Source organism: Microtus oregoni, unplaced genomic scaffold (assembly GCF_018167655.1).
Source record: "Microtus oregoni isolate MIOR12 unplaced genomic scaffold, Mior012 000046F_ref0000063, whole genome shotgun sequence".
Classification (NCBI taxonomy): Eukaryota; Metazoa; Chordata; class Mammalia; order Rodentia; family Cricetidae; genus Microtus; species Microtus oregoni.
The window spans coordinates 12,722,794-12,738,575 of NW_024543220.1; the positions used below are offsets into that span (position 1 = coordinate 12,722,794).

At 46.5% G+C, this 15,782-nt stretch overlaps 1 protein-coding gene across 1 annotated transcript in view; it reads right to left on the reverse strand.

Annotated features, from left to right (window-relative positions):
- Nudt3 (nudix hydrolase 3) overlaps positions 1-15,782 on the reverse strand; it is a 48,122-nt gene that overhangs the window by 17,160 nt on the left and 15,180 nt on the right. The window contains exon 2 of the mRNA XM_041634769.1: positions 5,388-5,498. Within this exon, the coding sequence (XP_041490703.1) occupies positions 5,388-5,498 (111 nt within the window). The remainder of the gene's footprint in view (positions 1-5,387; positions 5,499-15,782) is intronic.

Below are 15,782 nucleotides of genomic sequence, written 5' to 3' on the forward strand. Positions count from 1 at the left end.
ACACTGTGGCCTGCCCTCCCCTAAACAGCAGGAGCCAGACAGTTACAAAGCCAGCACAAGCGACTCCGCAGCAGGTCCATAAGTACAAAAGGAACTGCAAACGTGCCAAAGCAGCGTCCTCCACAGTGTGGAAGCCTGTGAGGCTGTCTGTGCTGTGATGATGGTGGTATGGGGGTGGGGGACTGGCACACGGCAGGAATGGACCAAGATTGCTAGATGTAATATAAAGGACAATCTGGAACCAAGAATGGCTCTTTTTTTTTCTTCCAGTCCTAAGGGATCTTTTTTTTTTAATTTATTTATTTATTAAAGATTTCTGTCTCTTCCCCGCCACCGCCCCCCATTTCTCTCCCCCTCCCCCAATCAAGTCCCCCTCCCTCATCAGCCCAAAGAGCAATTAGGGTTCCCTGCCCTGTGGGAAGTCCAAGGACCACCCACCTCCATCCAGGTCTAGTAAGGTAAGCATCCAAACTGCCTAGGCTCCCACAAAGCCAGTACGTGCAGTAGGATCAGAAACCCATTGCCATTGTTCTTGAGTTCTCAGTAGTCCTCATTGTCCGCTATGTTCAGCGAGTCCGGTTTTATCCCAGGCTTTTTCAGATCCAGGCCAGCTGGCCTTGGTGAGTTCCCGATAGAACATCCCATTGTCTCAGTGTGTGGGTGCACCCCTCACGGTCCTGAGTTCCTTGCTCGTGCTCTCTCTCCTTCTGCTCCTGATTTGGACCTTGAGATTTCTGTCCGGTGCTCCAATGTGGGTCTCTGTCTCCTTTCATCGCCTGATGAAGGTTAATATTCAGGAGGATGCCTATATGTTTTTCTTTGGGTTCTCCTTATTTAGCTTCTCTAGGATCACTAATTATAGGCTCAATGTCCTTGGTTTATGGCTAGAAACCAAATATGAGCGAGTACATCCCATGTTCCTCTTTTTGGGTCTGGTTTACCTCACTCAGGATAGTGTTTTCTATTTCCATCCATTTGCATGCAAAATTCAAGAAGTCCTTGTTTTTTACAGCTGAGTAGTACTTTAATATGTATATATTCCATACTTTCTTCATCCATTCTTCCATTGAAGGGCATCAAGGTTGTTTCCAGGTTCTGGCTATTACAAACAATGCTGCCATGAACATAGTTGAGCATATACTTTTGTTGTATGATAGGGCCTCTCTTGGGTATATTCCCAAGAGTGGTATTGCTGGGTCCAGGGGTAAGTTGATCCCGAATTTCCTGAGAAACCGCCACACTGCTTTCCAAAGTGGTTGCACAAGTTTGCATTCCCACCAGCAATGGATGAGTGTACCCCTTTCTCCACAACCTCTCCAGCACAGAATAAACCCCTACAGAGTTGTTAGGTTGTTTCCTAACTCATTTCTCTGTCTGAAAAAGTGCCTAAAAGACTACAGAAGGAGGCTGTGTAGCTAACATAAATCAAATTCTAATCTATGTTTGCAAGAACACTCAGTGACACCTCCTGCTGCCACTAATCCCCTCTAATGTACTTCTTGTTTGTCATCAATCCAAACCAGCCTAGCTGATCCCTAGACAACCCAAATTGCCACCAAGGAATATTCCATTCTTCTGAGGGTTAATACTGACTGCTACCTGGTCAGGCTTCAGAGTGCCTCAGAAAAAAAAGCCTGTGAGCATGTGGTGAGGGATTACCTAGATCAGGGTTTGGGGGTGGGAAGACCCACTTTAACCATGAGTGGCAACATCCCAGAAGCTGGGGTCCTGGGTTGAGTGAAAAGGAGAAGGGAGGTGAGCACCGGCACTCACCCACCTGCTTCCTAACTGTGCTGCCATGCGACCAAACGCCCTAAGCTCTTAACCACTGAGCCCGGTCTCCAACCCTGAAAGACAGGCTTTCTCTGTGTAGCACTGGCTATCCTGGAACTCATTCTGTAGACCAGGCTAGCTTCAAACTCAGAGATCCACCTGTCTCTACCTCTGGAGCATAGAGATTAAAGGCATGCACCACCACTGGCTGGCTATGCCCTGACATGAGCATGTGTGTGCTACAGATTGCGTGTGGAAATAAGAGGACACCTTTGTGAAGCTGGTTCTCTTCTTACATCTTCATAAGGTTCCGGTTCAGGGAATGGACTCAGGTCAGGTTCACACGCAGGCTTGCATGGTCAGTACTTCTACTCACTAAGCCATCTTGCCAGCCTTAGATACTTTCATCCTCTCAATACTTCTGGAACACAATATGGGGAACGATACCTTCTTCGTCTGCAGGAGCACAGGCAGGACTGCAGGGCTGTGCCGGCAGACAACTGGCAGCAGGTGAAATGCTAACTCAGGGTGTCCTCCCATGACGGGCATTTTCAAGCATCTTATACCTATTTCATTCTCCCCTCTTCCTCCAAAGGGGTGCTATGTCAGCATCCTTCCCTGACTCCTCAGCACACTTCCTACTGGAAACACCTACTTCGCTGCATCTTGGCTGCCCTGTGTAACAGAAAGAGCTCAATGTGTGCCTCTCAAAAAGCACAGAGGTGGTGAGATGGTTCAGCAGGGAAAGGCACTTGCTGACAAAGTTCACGACCTCAACTCGATCCTCAGAACCAGTTCCTGTGACTCTCACACATGCGAGAGCATAGCATGGCTGAGCCTATAAGCACATTTACAGGGGGGATGGGAAGAAAAAACTATCCAGCCACACAAGGAAAAGAGCTTTCCAGAGCTAGACATCAACCCAAATGTGTGCTGTAAGACAGAACTGTCAAGCCACTGGCAAGGCTGCAGACAAGCAGTAAATCTGCACAGGTCCAGGCACATCTTCCCTTCATCTCTTTCATCTCTGATCTTCTCCATCTTACCTGAATCCGCAACTGCATAACAGTAACTCAAATATCACTTTGCCTTAGGCACCCTGAAAACGACAGAAGCCAACTAAATCTAGACCTGACTTCTGCAGTGCGGATCCTCCTATCTGGTCCACAGTCCTATCCTTTTGAAATAACCAGGCAAAGGTTCTGAGAGTCCCAGGCCTAGGGAGGCAAAGTACAAAGTCATACTGCCCCTCAGGACCTACCTGCACCCTGAAAATCCTAAGACCTCAGATGCTGTAAGACATGAGCCTCACTCTGCTCCAGAGCAAAGGAAAAGCATGTCATACTATTTTCTCAAATCTTCACATTTTTCACATTCTGTGTGCATGTGCACCTGCAGGCCAGAAGAGGACATCAGATCTCAATATAGATGGTTGTGAGCAGCCATGTGAGTACTGGGAATTGAACTCAGGACCTCTGGAAAAGTCACCAGTGCCCTTAACCTCTGAGCATTCTCTCCAGCTCCATAAGTAAGTGGATTCTATGAGTTTAAGGCCAGCCTGATCCCTGTCTCAAAAACCAAAATAATAATAACGATCAACCCAGGCGGTGGTGGCGCACGCCTTTAATCCCGCACTTGGGAGGCAGAGGCAGGCGGATCTCTGTGAGTTCAAGGCCAACCTGGTCTACAAGAGCTAGTTCCAGGACAGGCTCCAAAGCTACAGAGAAACCTTGTCTCAAAAATCCAATTTAAAAAAAGTAATAGTCATAATAATAATGATAATAATAATATTTTATCTTCTACTGGTTATTCTTTTATTATTTCTTTACTTATTTGTGAGGCAGAGACCACCTTTGGCTCCTATGTGATAGACTAAAGGTGTTTATTTATTGAGACAGTGTCTTGCTATGTATCCTACCTGTCTTGGAACTCAATTCTCTATATAAACCAGGTTGGCCACAAATTTATAGTGATCTTCCTGCTTCTGCCCTCAGTGCTGGGATTACAGGCATGAAACACCACAGCATGCTGGTCATTCTGAGAAGTTTCTGAAAGCCGAGCTATCACAGGCAGAGGCTCTACAGGCCTGAGCACAGTCATCCTTGGGCAGAAGTTAGTGTGAGTGTGATCTGAGAAGCGGCTCTGCAGCACCAAACTTGATCTGCTGGGGGATTCAGGAGAAGAATCCTTTCCTTCTAAATAGAGACCTATGAGGCACACATGCAGACCCTGATTTTGAAGGGTCTGAGGATGGAACAGTGCTGGCCAGGCTACAGCCACAAGGAGACAAGCCAAGGCAAAAGCCAAAGAAGCAAGAACAGTGAGGACAAGAAGGGAGGACTGAGATGTAGCTCGGAGAGAGACAGGCAGGACAAGAGTGACAGAGCCTGAAGCCTAGAAGAATGCTCTGGGTATGAAAACTCTCACGTGACTTCAGCAAGTGCCCAACCAGTAAGAATGCCAGGCAGGTTTCCACTGTTGTTTGACATAGGGCCTCACGTATGTAGCTCAGGCTGCCTGATTCACTATGCTGCCAAGGAGGACCTTGAACTTCTGGTTCTCCTGCCTGTGCCTTGGTAGTGCTAGGATTATAGGCATGAACCACGACCCCAGTTTCTTCAGTGTTGGGGGTTAGTAAAACTCTGGGCTTCAGGCATGCTCAGTAACCACTCTGCAAACTGAGTCACATCCCCAGCCCACAGAATCTTTTTGCTTGGTTTTGGCAATACTAGGAGTTGACCCTTGCACATCTTAGTCAAGCCCTTTGCCACTTAGTCATGCCCTAGGCCTGGTATGTCCTAAGTGCTATTTTATATGTCTGTAAAATCAGGCTTGACTCCCTCTACAACAAGCAACTAGATTTAAAAAAATATTATGTGTGGCAAGGAAATACCTGAGGACAAGAGAACTCACACTGCTGCACAAGTCCTAAGCGAGGCTCCATGGAAGAGTTGAGCACAGTGCTGCCACCACAGGCTGAGGAGAAATACTAGCTGCTTCCTCCTGCATACTCTCTCTCTCCACAAGGCTAAGAGCTCTTCTGGAGAGGAGAGACTACTGGGGACTGACCCCTGGGTCTTGCACACACTAGGAAAGTACTCCTCCACCTGAGCCACATCCCTAGCCCTCCTGGGCTCTAAGTTCTCAAACTAAGGGAACCCAGGTCACAATTTGACTTTTGTTTATCCTGGTATATTAGTAAGGTGTAGAGGTGTGGTCAAGGACACAGCCCTCGTAAGCTGCACACAGTATGACTAGAATCCTACTGTCCCTCGAGCTGCAGTTACCAGCACTAGCTCACTAGCCATGGTGACAGGAGCCAGGGCCCCGTCTCCTGTAGGTAACAGAATGAGCTACACTACCCAGCTGGCTCCTGTTAGCACTGATACCTGATCTATGACAAGTACCAGAGATGAAGCTGGAAGAGAGCCACAGAGGTCACAAAGCCCTGCAGACATCACTAGATACACGCGCTACTGAACAGCCTTCCTCCTACAGAGAATGCTGACAAACACTGCATGTCAACACTGTAGCAGCAGGGAAGAGGTGGCCATTACATGCTCTCTCTGATCACAGCACACCACTCAGTAGTACCCACAGGCCTCTGCACATACCTCCTCGCAGACTTCCCGGACCGCTGCCACACTTGGCTCCTCCTCGGGCTCCATGCCTCCTCCAGGGACAATCCATCGGTCTGGATGGCGGCTACTGCTCACAAGCAGCACCTGAAGTCAGAGGTCACACGGAGGGTTAAACATTCAAGAAAACACTCACAAATCAGTCCAAATAGAAGGAATTCCACAGTAACTAAAAAACAGCTCTTGTTTACACCCACAAATAACTTTTTTACGAGGTAGTGTCTCGTGTTGGGAACAGCAGGCACACTGCCCAGTACATGCCAAGGGCATCTGTTGGGAACCACTACGGGCTATGGTCTTTACCCTCCCCTCACACCCAGCTGCCTGTCTCATCCTTCTCCCCTCCATTCTCCTCCTTCTCCTAAGCCCTGGGAACACAGAACTGATGAGCTGACAAATAGAACAGATGCACTGACAAGCCTGGAAAAGCTGAGACAGAGGGCCAGGAAATCGCAGTCCTTGTCTGTGGACGCCAGCACAGCCACACCGCTCTCCCCCAGTGCACGGCACACCCCAAGCTCGCCTCCGGAGCAGAACTTCTACTACTCACAGTTGCAACAACAGCTGACAAGAGCAGCTCTTTTTATGACTTTTTAAATGTGATCATTTTATACGCACAGAGGTATGTCTGTGCGTCATGTGCATGAAGGCCAGAGGAGGGTGTCAGATCCACTGGAACTGGAGTTACAGACAGCTGTGAGCTGCCATGTGGATGCTGGGATCTGAACCCGGGTCCTCTGGAAGAACACCCAGAGCTCTTTAATTGCTGACCCATCTTATTTAATTTTTTAAAATTTTTATTTATTTATGTATTTTTTTTAGGTATGCGTACTTTGTCTGCACATATGCCTGCACGCCAGAAGAGGGCATCAGATTCTATTATAGACAGATAGTTGTGAGTCACCATGTGGTTTCTGGGAATTGAACTTAGGAACTCTGGAAGAGCAAGCAGTCGGCGCTCTTAACCCTTGGAGGTTTTTTTTTTTTAATTTATTTATTATGTATAGTGTTCTGCTTGCACACTAGAAGAGGGAACCAGGTCTCATTACAGATGATTTTTTTTAATATTTATTTATTTATTTATTATGTATGCAATATTCTGTCTGTATGCCTGAAGGCCATAAGAGGGCGCCAGACCTCTTTACAGATGGTTGTGAGCCACCATGTGGTTGCTGGGAATTGAACTCAGGACCTCTGGAAGAGCAGCCAGTGCTCTTAACCACGGAGTAGCTTCTCCAGCCACCCACCCCTCTGCAGAGTTCTTTTTTAATGTATACTATTCTTAGAAGTTCTGGCTGGGTGTAAGTAAAAACAAATATTTTTTAAATCTTTAATAAATGAATAAATCACTTAATAAATGCATATGAAATAAAAATCTACTAGCTAATAATTCCATAATGAGCATGGTGAAGCATGTCTATAATCCCAGAGTTTAGGAAGCAGAGGCAGGAAAATCAAGAGCTCCTGTAAGGGGCTCTGTCCCAGCAGCAGAGAAAGGAACCAATACAGCTCCCAACCCAGGAGTCATCTCTGCTGGGATTGCCCCAGCAAGGATGCCTTCTGCTTGTTCTAGAGCTACACTGGTTACGGTGTGTGAGTGTTCTGTCTGCATGTATAGGTATGGAAAAGGATAACACTGAACTGGAGGCATGGCTCAGCAATTAAAGGCACTGCTCCTCCTAAGCACCTCTTACAGAGGACCCTGGTTCAGTTCCCAGTAGCCACATGGCAGCTCACAATGGTCTAAAACCTTCTTCTGGGGGGCTGGAGAGATGGCTCAGAGGTTAAGAGCATTGCCTGCTCTTCCAATGGTCCTGAGTTCGATTCCCAGCAACCATGTGGTGGCTCATAACCATCTGTAAAGAGGTCTGGCACCCTCTTCTGGCCTGCAGGCAGACACACAGAATATTGTATACATAATAAATGAATAAATATTTTGGAAAAAAAAAATAAAACCTTCTTCTGCCCTCTGTGGGCACTGCATACATATACATGGAGGCAAAGTGTCTGTCACACAAAACAAAAATAAATAAAATTTTAAAGGGGGAGGCATCAGACCTTGGAACTGAAGTAACAGACAGTTACGCACTGCCATGTAGGTTCTGGGAAGTGAACCCACAACTCTGGAAGAACAGCAAGAACCCCAGCCCCTCTGAGAAGTTTATTAATACGATTATACCTAACCAGCCTTCTTCTTTTGATTTTTGTTTGTTTTTCAGTGTTGGAGTCCAAACTAAGATCTTCTGCAAGCTAGGGGAGTAATCTACCACTAAACCACAGTCCTGCCAGCCTCTTGATGCACACCAGGGGTATTTCCAATTTCCTGCTGTAGAATCAAGCTGTGATAAGCAGTCTTTATGCTAATCATCCTCCACGTGAGCAAACTAGTATACGTCACGGTTCACCCCACGAATTCTCACTCCAATGAAAAGTTTATAGTGAGCATTAAGGTCTCTTAGCTACTTTTCTGTTGCTGTGAAGAGACACCAGGATCAAGAAAGCATTCAATTTCGGGGGTGGGTGGGGGAGAGAGAGAGATCAAGCATCCTAACTGGGAATGGTGTGGGCTTTTTAAACCTTAAAGCCCACCCCCAGTGACATACCTATTCCAACAATGCCGCACCTCCTAATCCTTCTCAAACAGCTCCACCAACTGAAGAAATCAAACAATATAAGCATGCAGTGGCCATCCTCATTCAAATCACTATATAGGATCTGATTTTGGAATGTTTCCCAGGATCTCATGTTTTCACAGCACTGAGTCCCCAGCTTGTGGCATTTTTTTTTTTTAGAGTGTCAGAGCTTTTTGTTGAGTCCTGGCTGGCAGAAATGTGACTTGGAGAACGCCTTTGAAGGCTATGCCTACTCCATGTCCTAGCCTGTGTGCTCAGCTTCCCAGTCTACTGTTCTCTCAAGAGCATCTTCCACCATGCAGTCTACCCTGCATCAAGGACCAAAAGCCATACGAAACCATGAGCCACAATGACATTTCCACCTGTGATTAACTTTTGCCAAGTATAGGGTCAGTGTAATGCAAACACAACTAATACAGAAAACTGGTTCCAGGAGATAGATCAATGCAGCAACTAAACATGACCATATTGGTTCTTAGGCCCCGGGTTTGTGGGAAGAAAGTGGAAGAAGTTGGAAGTGCAATCTTGGAATCCGGGACCCCTGTAAGCTGTTGTTCTTAACTAAATTTCAATTGTTCAATTTTACCAATAAAGACAAAGGAGCCAGATGCTGGGTGACAGCTCAGAGGGGCAGAGAAAGCATCAGCTCACCTTCCTCCTTTGTCAACATCCCAGAAAAAGTCGTCTCAAATGAAACTTCTCAAACTCAATGTCTGTCCCTTCTACTTCCTGTGCATCTCCCTATCTGTCCTCCTGACTCCCTCTTACTCTCTGTAACATGAGGGCGGGATTGTTGGGGTTTCTTTCCTGCCCAGTTCCCACAGCCGGTAAATCCCAAAGAAAATCACACAGAGTTCTACATAAGTTATAAACTGATTAGCCCATTAGCTCAGGCTTCTTATTAACTCTTATAACTTATATTAGCCCATTATATGTTAGCCACATGGCTTGGTACCTTTTTCAGCAGGGCAGGTTACATCTTCCTTCTTCAATGTCTGGACAGGACTGCAGAGGGAGCTTCCCTCTTCCCAGAATTCTCCTGTTCTCATTGCCCTGCCTCTACTTCCTGTCTGGTTGTCCTGCCTATACTTCCTGCCTGGCTACTGGCCAATCAGCATCTATTTAAAACATAATTGGCAGAATACAGACTTGTCCCACATCAACTCTCTACGGCTTTTTCCTGTCAACTAGTTGCTTGCTCCACCTCTTGACCTATGGCTGACTTTATTTGATCCTGTTTACAGTATTCAAGCAGAAAGCTCTAGGATTAAAGGTGTGTGTTAGGACTGAGTTACACCACAGCTAGAAACAGGTTTTTTTCCCAACAAATAAAGCAACCTCAGGTTCACTGTGTGCTCAAATACTCTGCAACAGTAAGCCTCACTTAACGGTAATCCATTTGGGAGTTAAGAAGACTTGTACATCAAAAGGCTGGATGGTGAAAACTGTTCGTCAGGTCTCAATGGAGGACAGGCCAGCACTGGGAACTCAGCTGGTCAACTGCATATTGGTTTTTGGCTAATAACCTAGCTAAGTTTTGTACAAATCCTAAAGAATGAGATTGAGTCTAAAAAGTGATGGAGGGCTGATGATGCAGCTCAGCTGGCTTCATTTGCTCCATGTATGAAGTGCTGAATTTGGTGCCAGTACCTCATAAAATCAGCACATGCTCATCATCCCAGCTCCCAGCACTTGGGAGATGAAGGCAGGAGGATCAAAAGTTCAAGAATTTTGGCTACATAGGAAGTGGAAGGCCAGACTGGCCTAAGCTACATGAGATCTTGCTTCAGTGCCATCCCAACCTCACTAAACAAACAAACAAATTTATTTAGCAGAGTAAATTCTAGACAGTATACATAGTCTATGGCTCTGTAACTGCTTGCTGCTTTTAGCTATTGATTTGGATGTGGAGCAGAGGGTAGCAGGAAGCTCCAGAAATACAGTCTGGGAGCACATGTCTAAAGCTCCAAGTGAAGCAAGCATTCTCACATTTATCACTGGGACAAAAGAAAACGTTGTTTGCTGTGGAACAATCTTTGCACATTGTAAAAATTATTACCCTCACTGGTTAATAAAGAGCTGACTGGCCTATACCTGGGCAGGAAGAGACTGGGCAGTAGAGCTAGACTAGGAGGACACTGGAAAGAAGGGGAGTTTGAGGAGTCTGGAGCCAGGCACAGAGGAAGCAGGACACGCAGGAAATGATCTAACAAGCCATAAGCCACGTGATAGAAGTTAGATGAGAAATATGGGTTAATTTAAGTTGAAACAGCTAACTAGTAACACACCTATTAAGTCTCTGTGTGGTTATTTGGGAGCTTGTAGTAATAGGAGTGGCGGGGCTGCATCCCTGGCACCCGGCCGCCCGCATGGCTTATGCCCGAAATAACAACACACAAACTGTATTCATTTAAACACTGCTTGGCCCATTTCTATCTAGCCTCTTCTAGGCTAACTCTCGCACCTGGACTATCCCATTTCTAATATTCTATGTAGCACAGCTAGGTGCACTTACCGGGAAGATTCTAGCCTACGTCTATCCTGGGTCGGAGCTTCATCGAGTGCGTCTGCCCAGGAGCCGGGAGCATGGCGTCTCTCTGAGGCGTCTGCCCCTGAAAGGAGAGCTGTCGAGTCTGAGCTCACTTCCTTTTCCTCCCAGCATTCTGTTCTGTTTACTCCTCCCACCTATGTTCTAAGCTATGAGCCCAAGCAGTTTGTTTATTACTTAACCAATGAAATCAACAGATTGATATATGACACTCCCACATCAGGAGCTAACCAGCAGTCCCGATGAAAAATTACCTACAGGTGAGGCCTTGCTGGATGGTGGTGGTGCACACCTTTAATCCCAGCACTTGGGAAGCAGAAGCAGGCGGATCTCTGTGAGTTCGAGGTCAGCCTGGTCTACAGAGCTACTTCTAAGAAAGCTAGAGTTGTTATACAGAGAAACCCTGCCTGGGGGGAGGGAGAGGTTGAGACCCCACCAATGAACGCCCTGGATATAAAAATACAAACCAATTTCAAAGACTTTTTTCCACTTTGAAAAGGGGCTGAAGAGATGGTTCAGAGGTTCAGAGCACTGGCTGCTCTTCCAAAACAAAGGTCCTGAGTTCAATTCCCAGCCATCTATGAAATCTGGTGCCCTCTTCTGGCACATACATGCCAGCCAGCAAAACACTGAATACATAATAAATAAATAAATCTTAGAAAAAAAGAAAAGGTCATGGTAAGCCCGCAGTGGAACCCTAGCACTTGGTGGATCACTGTAGTTCTAGCACTCAGGAGGCTGAAGCAAAAGGATTCTAACTCCAGCTTACATATGAAGACCCTGTCTGTATCAATCAACTGACCAACCAGAGAAAGCCAAAGGGGCCCCAAGTTGGGCGCCAAGCATACTGACCCATTTTCAGGCACACAGCCTATCCATGTCACCATTAAGCAAGCTGTAGCACTCTGCTCACAAACCCAACTCAAATGCTCTGTAGTCAGACCTACTGTCTGAAAGAGTCAGAGCTCGTGCCAGCAGCCTGGCCCAGAAAGCCAGCATTTTAAAACTGCCACTTTTTTTGTTGTTGTGGCTGCTGAGTTAAGAAAATTTCTCCTAAAGGAACTGCGGCAGGCCACCAGCAAACAGCAAAAAGTTGCCTTAAACTCTATGTATGTATGTATGTATGTATATGTTTTACGTGGATTTAGCCAGCCCCACGTTGCAAGGGGGAGAGCCCGCTTGTTCATCCCGGCCGCCTGGCTAGCTTAGCCCAGAAATAAGCACACAGAAATTGCATTAATTAAATCACTGCTTGGCCCATTAGCTCTAACTTTTTATTGGTTAATTCTTAAATCTTAATTTAACCCATTTTTATTAATCTGTGTATCGCCACATGGCAATGGCTTACTGGGTAAAATTCTCAGTGTCTGTTTTAGTCAGATCCATGGCATCTCTCTCTGACTCTGCCTCCCAGCATGTGATTTAATCCCCCCCCCCCCCCGCCTACCTAAGTTCTGTCCTATCAACAGCAGGCCCAAAGCAGTTTCTTTATTAACCAATAAAAACAACACAAAGACAGAAGGAACTCCTACACCAGTAAACTGATAGAAAGGGATTGCCTAAAAAAATGTCATACAGGCTCTAAGAGGACACTGCAGCCACAGTCCACAAGGGCCCAACTACATCTTCAGCTGACAGAAGGTGACATAATCCACATGGTGCTAGCATGCAGTAACAGAATATGACACTATCCACATGGTGCTAGCATGTAGGTTTGCGTGATGGGGTGATGAAGGCTTATACTATGGTTCAAAAGAAAAGCAAATAAGGCCACACAATGCAGTGCAGGGCTAGTTTTCTTTCCGGGATTCCATGTAAGCTGTGGTTAGTATCACACAATGGAGATAGCAGGACGTGCTAGGGATGCAGGATGTCTGCTGAGGGAAGCTGCAGGAACCGAGTGAAGCTGGTCCAGGATACATGTGCTGCAAACGGCAAAGCCAAGGAGGTGGGCCTGCCACCACCACGCTCTAGTTGCTGGACAGAGAACTACTGGATCTGGTTGGCTCTGCTGGGCAAACTTGCCACTCCTATTGCTGGTCTGTCCTGGGAATGATGGAAATGTTTACTCTGTGTCCTTGTATATCAGAAGTTTGTAACATTCTTTCTGATCTTGTTTGGAGCCTCAGGAGATATCCTGGACTCTGTTTTGTTCTCTGCCCTTGGGGAGCAAGTCTGAGGCCTTTATCAGAACAGGCAACTGCTCTATCACTGAACCCAGCTTCCAGCTGAGACTGGATCTCAAAGTAAGGTTTGGAACTGTTGAGACTCTGGAAACTTCAGGAGGAGAGAAGTTCACTGTGCATTAGAAGATGGCTACGACAGCATTTGGAGACATGGGCAAACAGAGTTTGAATCTGAAATGTCCTCCACAAGCTCATGCTTTCGACACCTGGTCCCCGGCTTCATGCTATTGTATTGAAGGCTGGGGGCAGGGCTTTAGGTTCCAACTGGGTCCTGGTCTTCAGCAGTAAGTCATAAAGGGTTTTAAGCTCTCCTGCACTCTCTGCTCCTCGGCCATAGTGGTGCTAAGGCCCAGCATTCCTGTTACCACAAACAGCCCAAACCTTCCTACTATGACTCACTGACATCTCTGAAACCACAAACCAAAGCAAACCTTCCCTTCCAGAAGCTCTGTGAACTCACCAAGGGTCACTGGGTTCCAAGACAGAGAGCTGAACTCCTCCAGGGCCACACCTCACTACTAGAAAATGACACAGCTGGCAGGATGTGGCAGAGTGCCTCTGAGTTCAAGGCTAGTCTGGTCTACTGTGAGTTCTAAGACAGCCAGGGCTACTGCTACTTGGTCCTTTCCCAAGTTACCTCTGCTTAATAACTTGCCATCATCTACTGGTCTTTAATAACTTCCCCCAGCTGTACAAAAGAGATCCCCTAAAGTGTCAAAGAGCCAAGAGGAAGGAAAAGGGCAGACTGACCATGTGCCTGCAGCACTAAAATGCAGCTACCCCATGTGCCAGCTACGATGGAGGGAAGGAAGCTGCTGGTCATGCAGGGTGAGAAGCATATCCAGCAGCTCTGGGAGGTCAGAGTGTCTTGGCAGTGGGAAGGGCCCCAAATAGGCTGCACTAAGTACAGCTAAGGGGAGCTCTGAGCAGCATGTATTTTTAGTAATGGCATACATACAACTTGTACATGTCCAGTGAAAACTACCCCAGCCAACAGCCTGCAGAAATGACAGATGCTCCCGCATCACTACCAGAGCGCAGCCCACTCCCCACAGGACCCTGTACACTCCTTCATCCCGGCTCCTACAGGCAGAGGGAACTGACTGGAGCAGTGCTTCACCAGCACAGCCTGCAGAGCAGTCAGAAGTGCGCACTATGGCACACACCCACCCACATACATACACACATATGCACAGACAATAATAATAATAATACATTTTTTGGAGACATGTTTTTTGGCTGGCCTGGAATTTGACATACAGACAGTCTAGATCCAAACTCACAGAGATCTGCCTGCCCCTGCCTCCCAAGTGCTGGAATTTAAGGTATGCACCACCATGCCTGGTCCAATAAATTAAAAAAAAAAAACAGTGTGGGGGGGGTCAAAATAGGGTTTCACTATGTTGCCCTGTCCTTGAACTCAGACTCCTGCCTGCCTCTGCCTCCTGAGTGCTGGGATTAAAGGCCTGCGCCACCACCTGGCTAATAAAAAAATGCAGTTGGATGATGAACATGTGTCAGCTTACTGTGGCTGTAAGTGAACTGGAAGGATCCTGCCCTCTTCCAGCAACTACACTTGTTTTGTTTTGTTTTTAAGATGTATTTATTTATTATGTATACAATATTCTGTCTGTGTGTATGTCTGCAGGCCAGAAGAGGGCACCAGACCTCATTCCAGATGATTGTGAGCCACCATGTGGTTGCCAGGAATTGAACTCAGGACCTTTGGAAGAGCAGGCAATAATGCTCTTAACCACTCAACCATCTCTCCAACCCCACTTGTTTGTTTTTAGCACTAGAAAAACTCCTAAATCACTTCTAAAGTTTCCAATTAAAGTTCACCAGGTCATTTCTCTGCTATATATTTAATTTTTTATTATGCATATGAACGTGTGTGTATGCAGTTTGTCACGTGTATGGGTTTGTCACATGACTACAAGCATCCTCAGAGGCCAGAAGATGGCATCAAATCTCCTGAAGCTGAAATTACGTTAAGGGTAGTGATAAGGATACCCTTTCCCCCGCCATGGGTGCTGGGAAATGAACTGTGACTCTCTTAACTGCTTAGTCATCTTTGCCTTCATCTGTGCAGAAGCACTGTATGTGCCTGGGGTCTGAGGAGGTCGAAGGAGCTCAGACCCCGGGAACCAGGGTTATGGATGGTTATGAACCACCATGGGGTGCTGGAAATCAAAACCAGGCCCTCGGCAAGAGCAACATATGCTCTTAACCACTGAGCCATCTCTCCAACCCCTCTCCCAATACATCAGTAGCCTTTCTTTCCAGGGGCGGCCTGAGCCTTGGCTACCCTATATGGCCTCAAAATGCATCTAACACACTCACTACTCAAGTCAATCAATCAGGAGTGGGCTGGCAGGGCACAGCGCTGACAAGTGACTTCCAGACTTTTAACCTGGCAGAGATAAGCAAGGAACCGGATGTGAGCTTGAGAACAAAGTGGAATTCTGACCCTGTAACATGGATAGGCCTGGAAGGTACTACACTACATGCTGAGAAAACAGAAAAGTTGCCTGACTCTACTTTTGAGAGGAATCTCCAGCAGTCAAATTCAAAGAGAAAGATGGATGCCCAGGGCTCTGAAATGAAGAATGGGATTTGCTCACTACAGACCCAGGGTTTTATATGGTATGGAGATCCAGCCCAGGGTGCCGTGCATGACAGGAAGCATCTTACTGACTGAGCTCCACTTCCAGCCCAGACAACAGCAAATTTCAAAGATAATTTGTTAAGTATCACATAAAATTTTAAAAATGTGCAATGTGTGAGATAGGAAAATAGTAACTATTGTGATCAGCAACACTACTGCATTTTCTGATGTAATAGTGTTATCCCAACAGAGAGGAATGCTGACTTAGGATTTTCATTTATCCCCTTACTTCTATAATTATTTGTTTTTGAGACAGAGTCTCACTCTGCAGTCCAGGCTGCTCTGGAACTTGCTGTGTGGCCTTACACCCACAGCAATGCTTCTGACTCAGGCCCT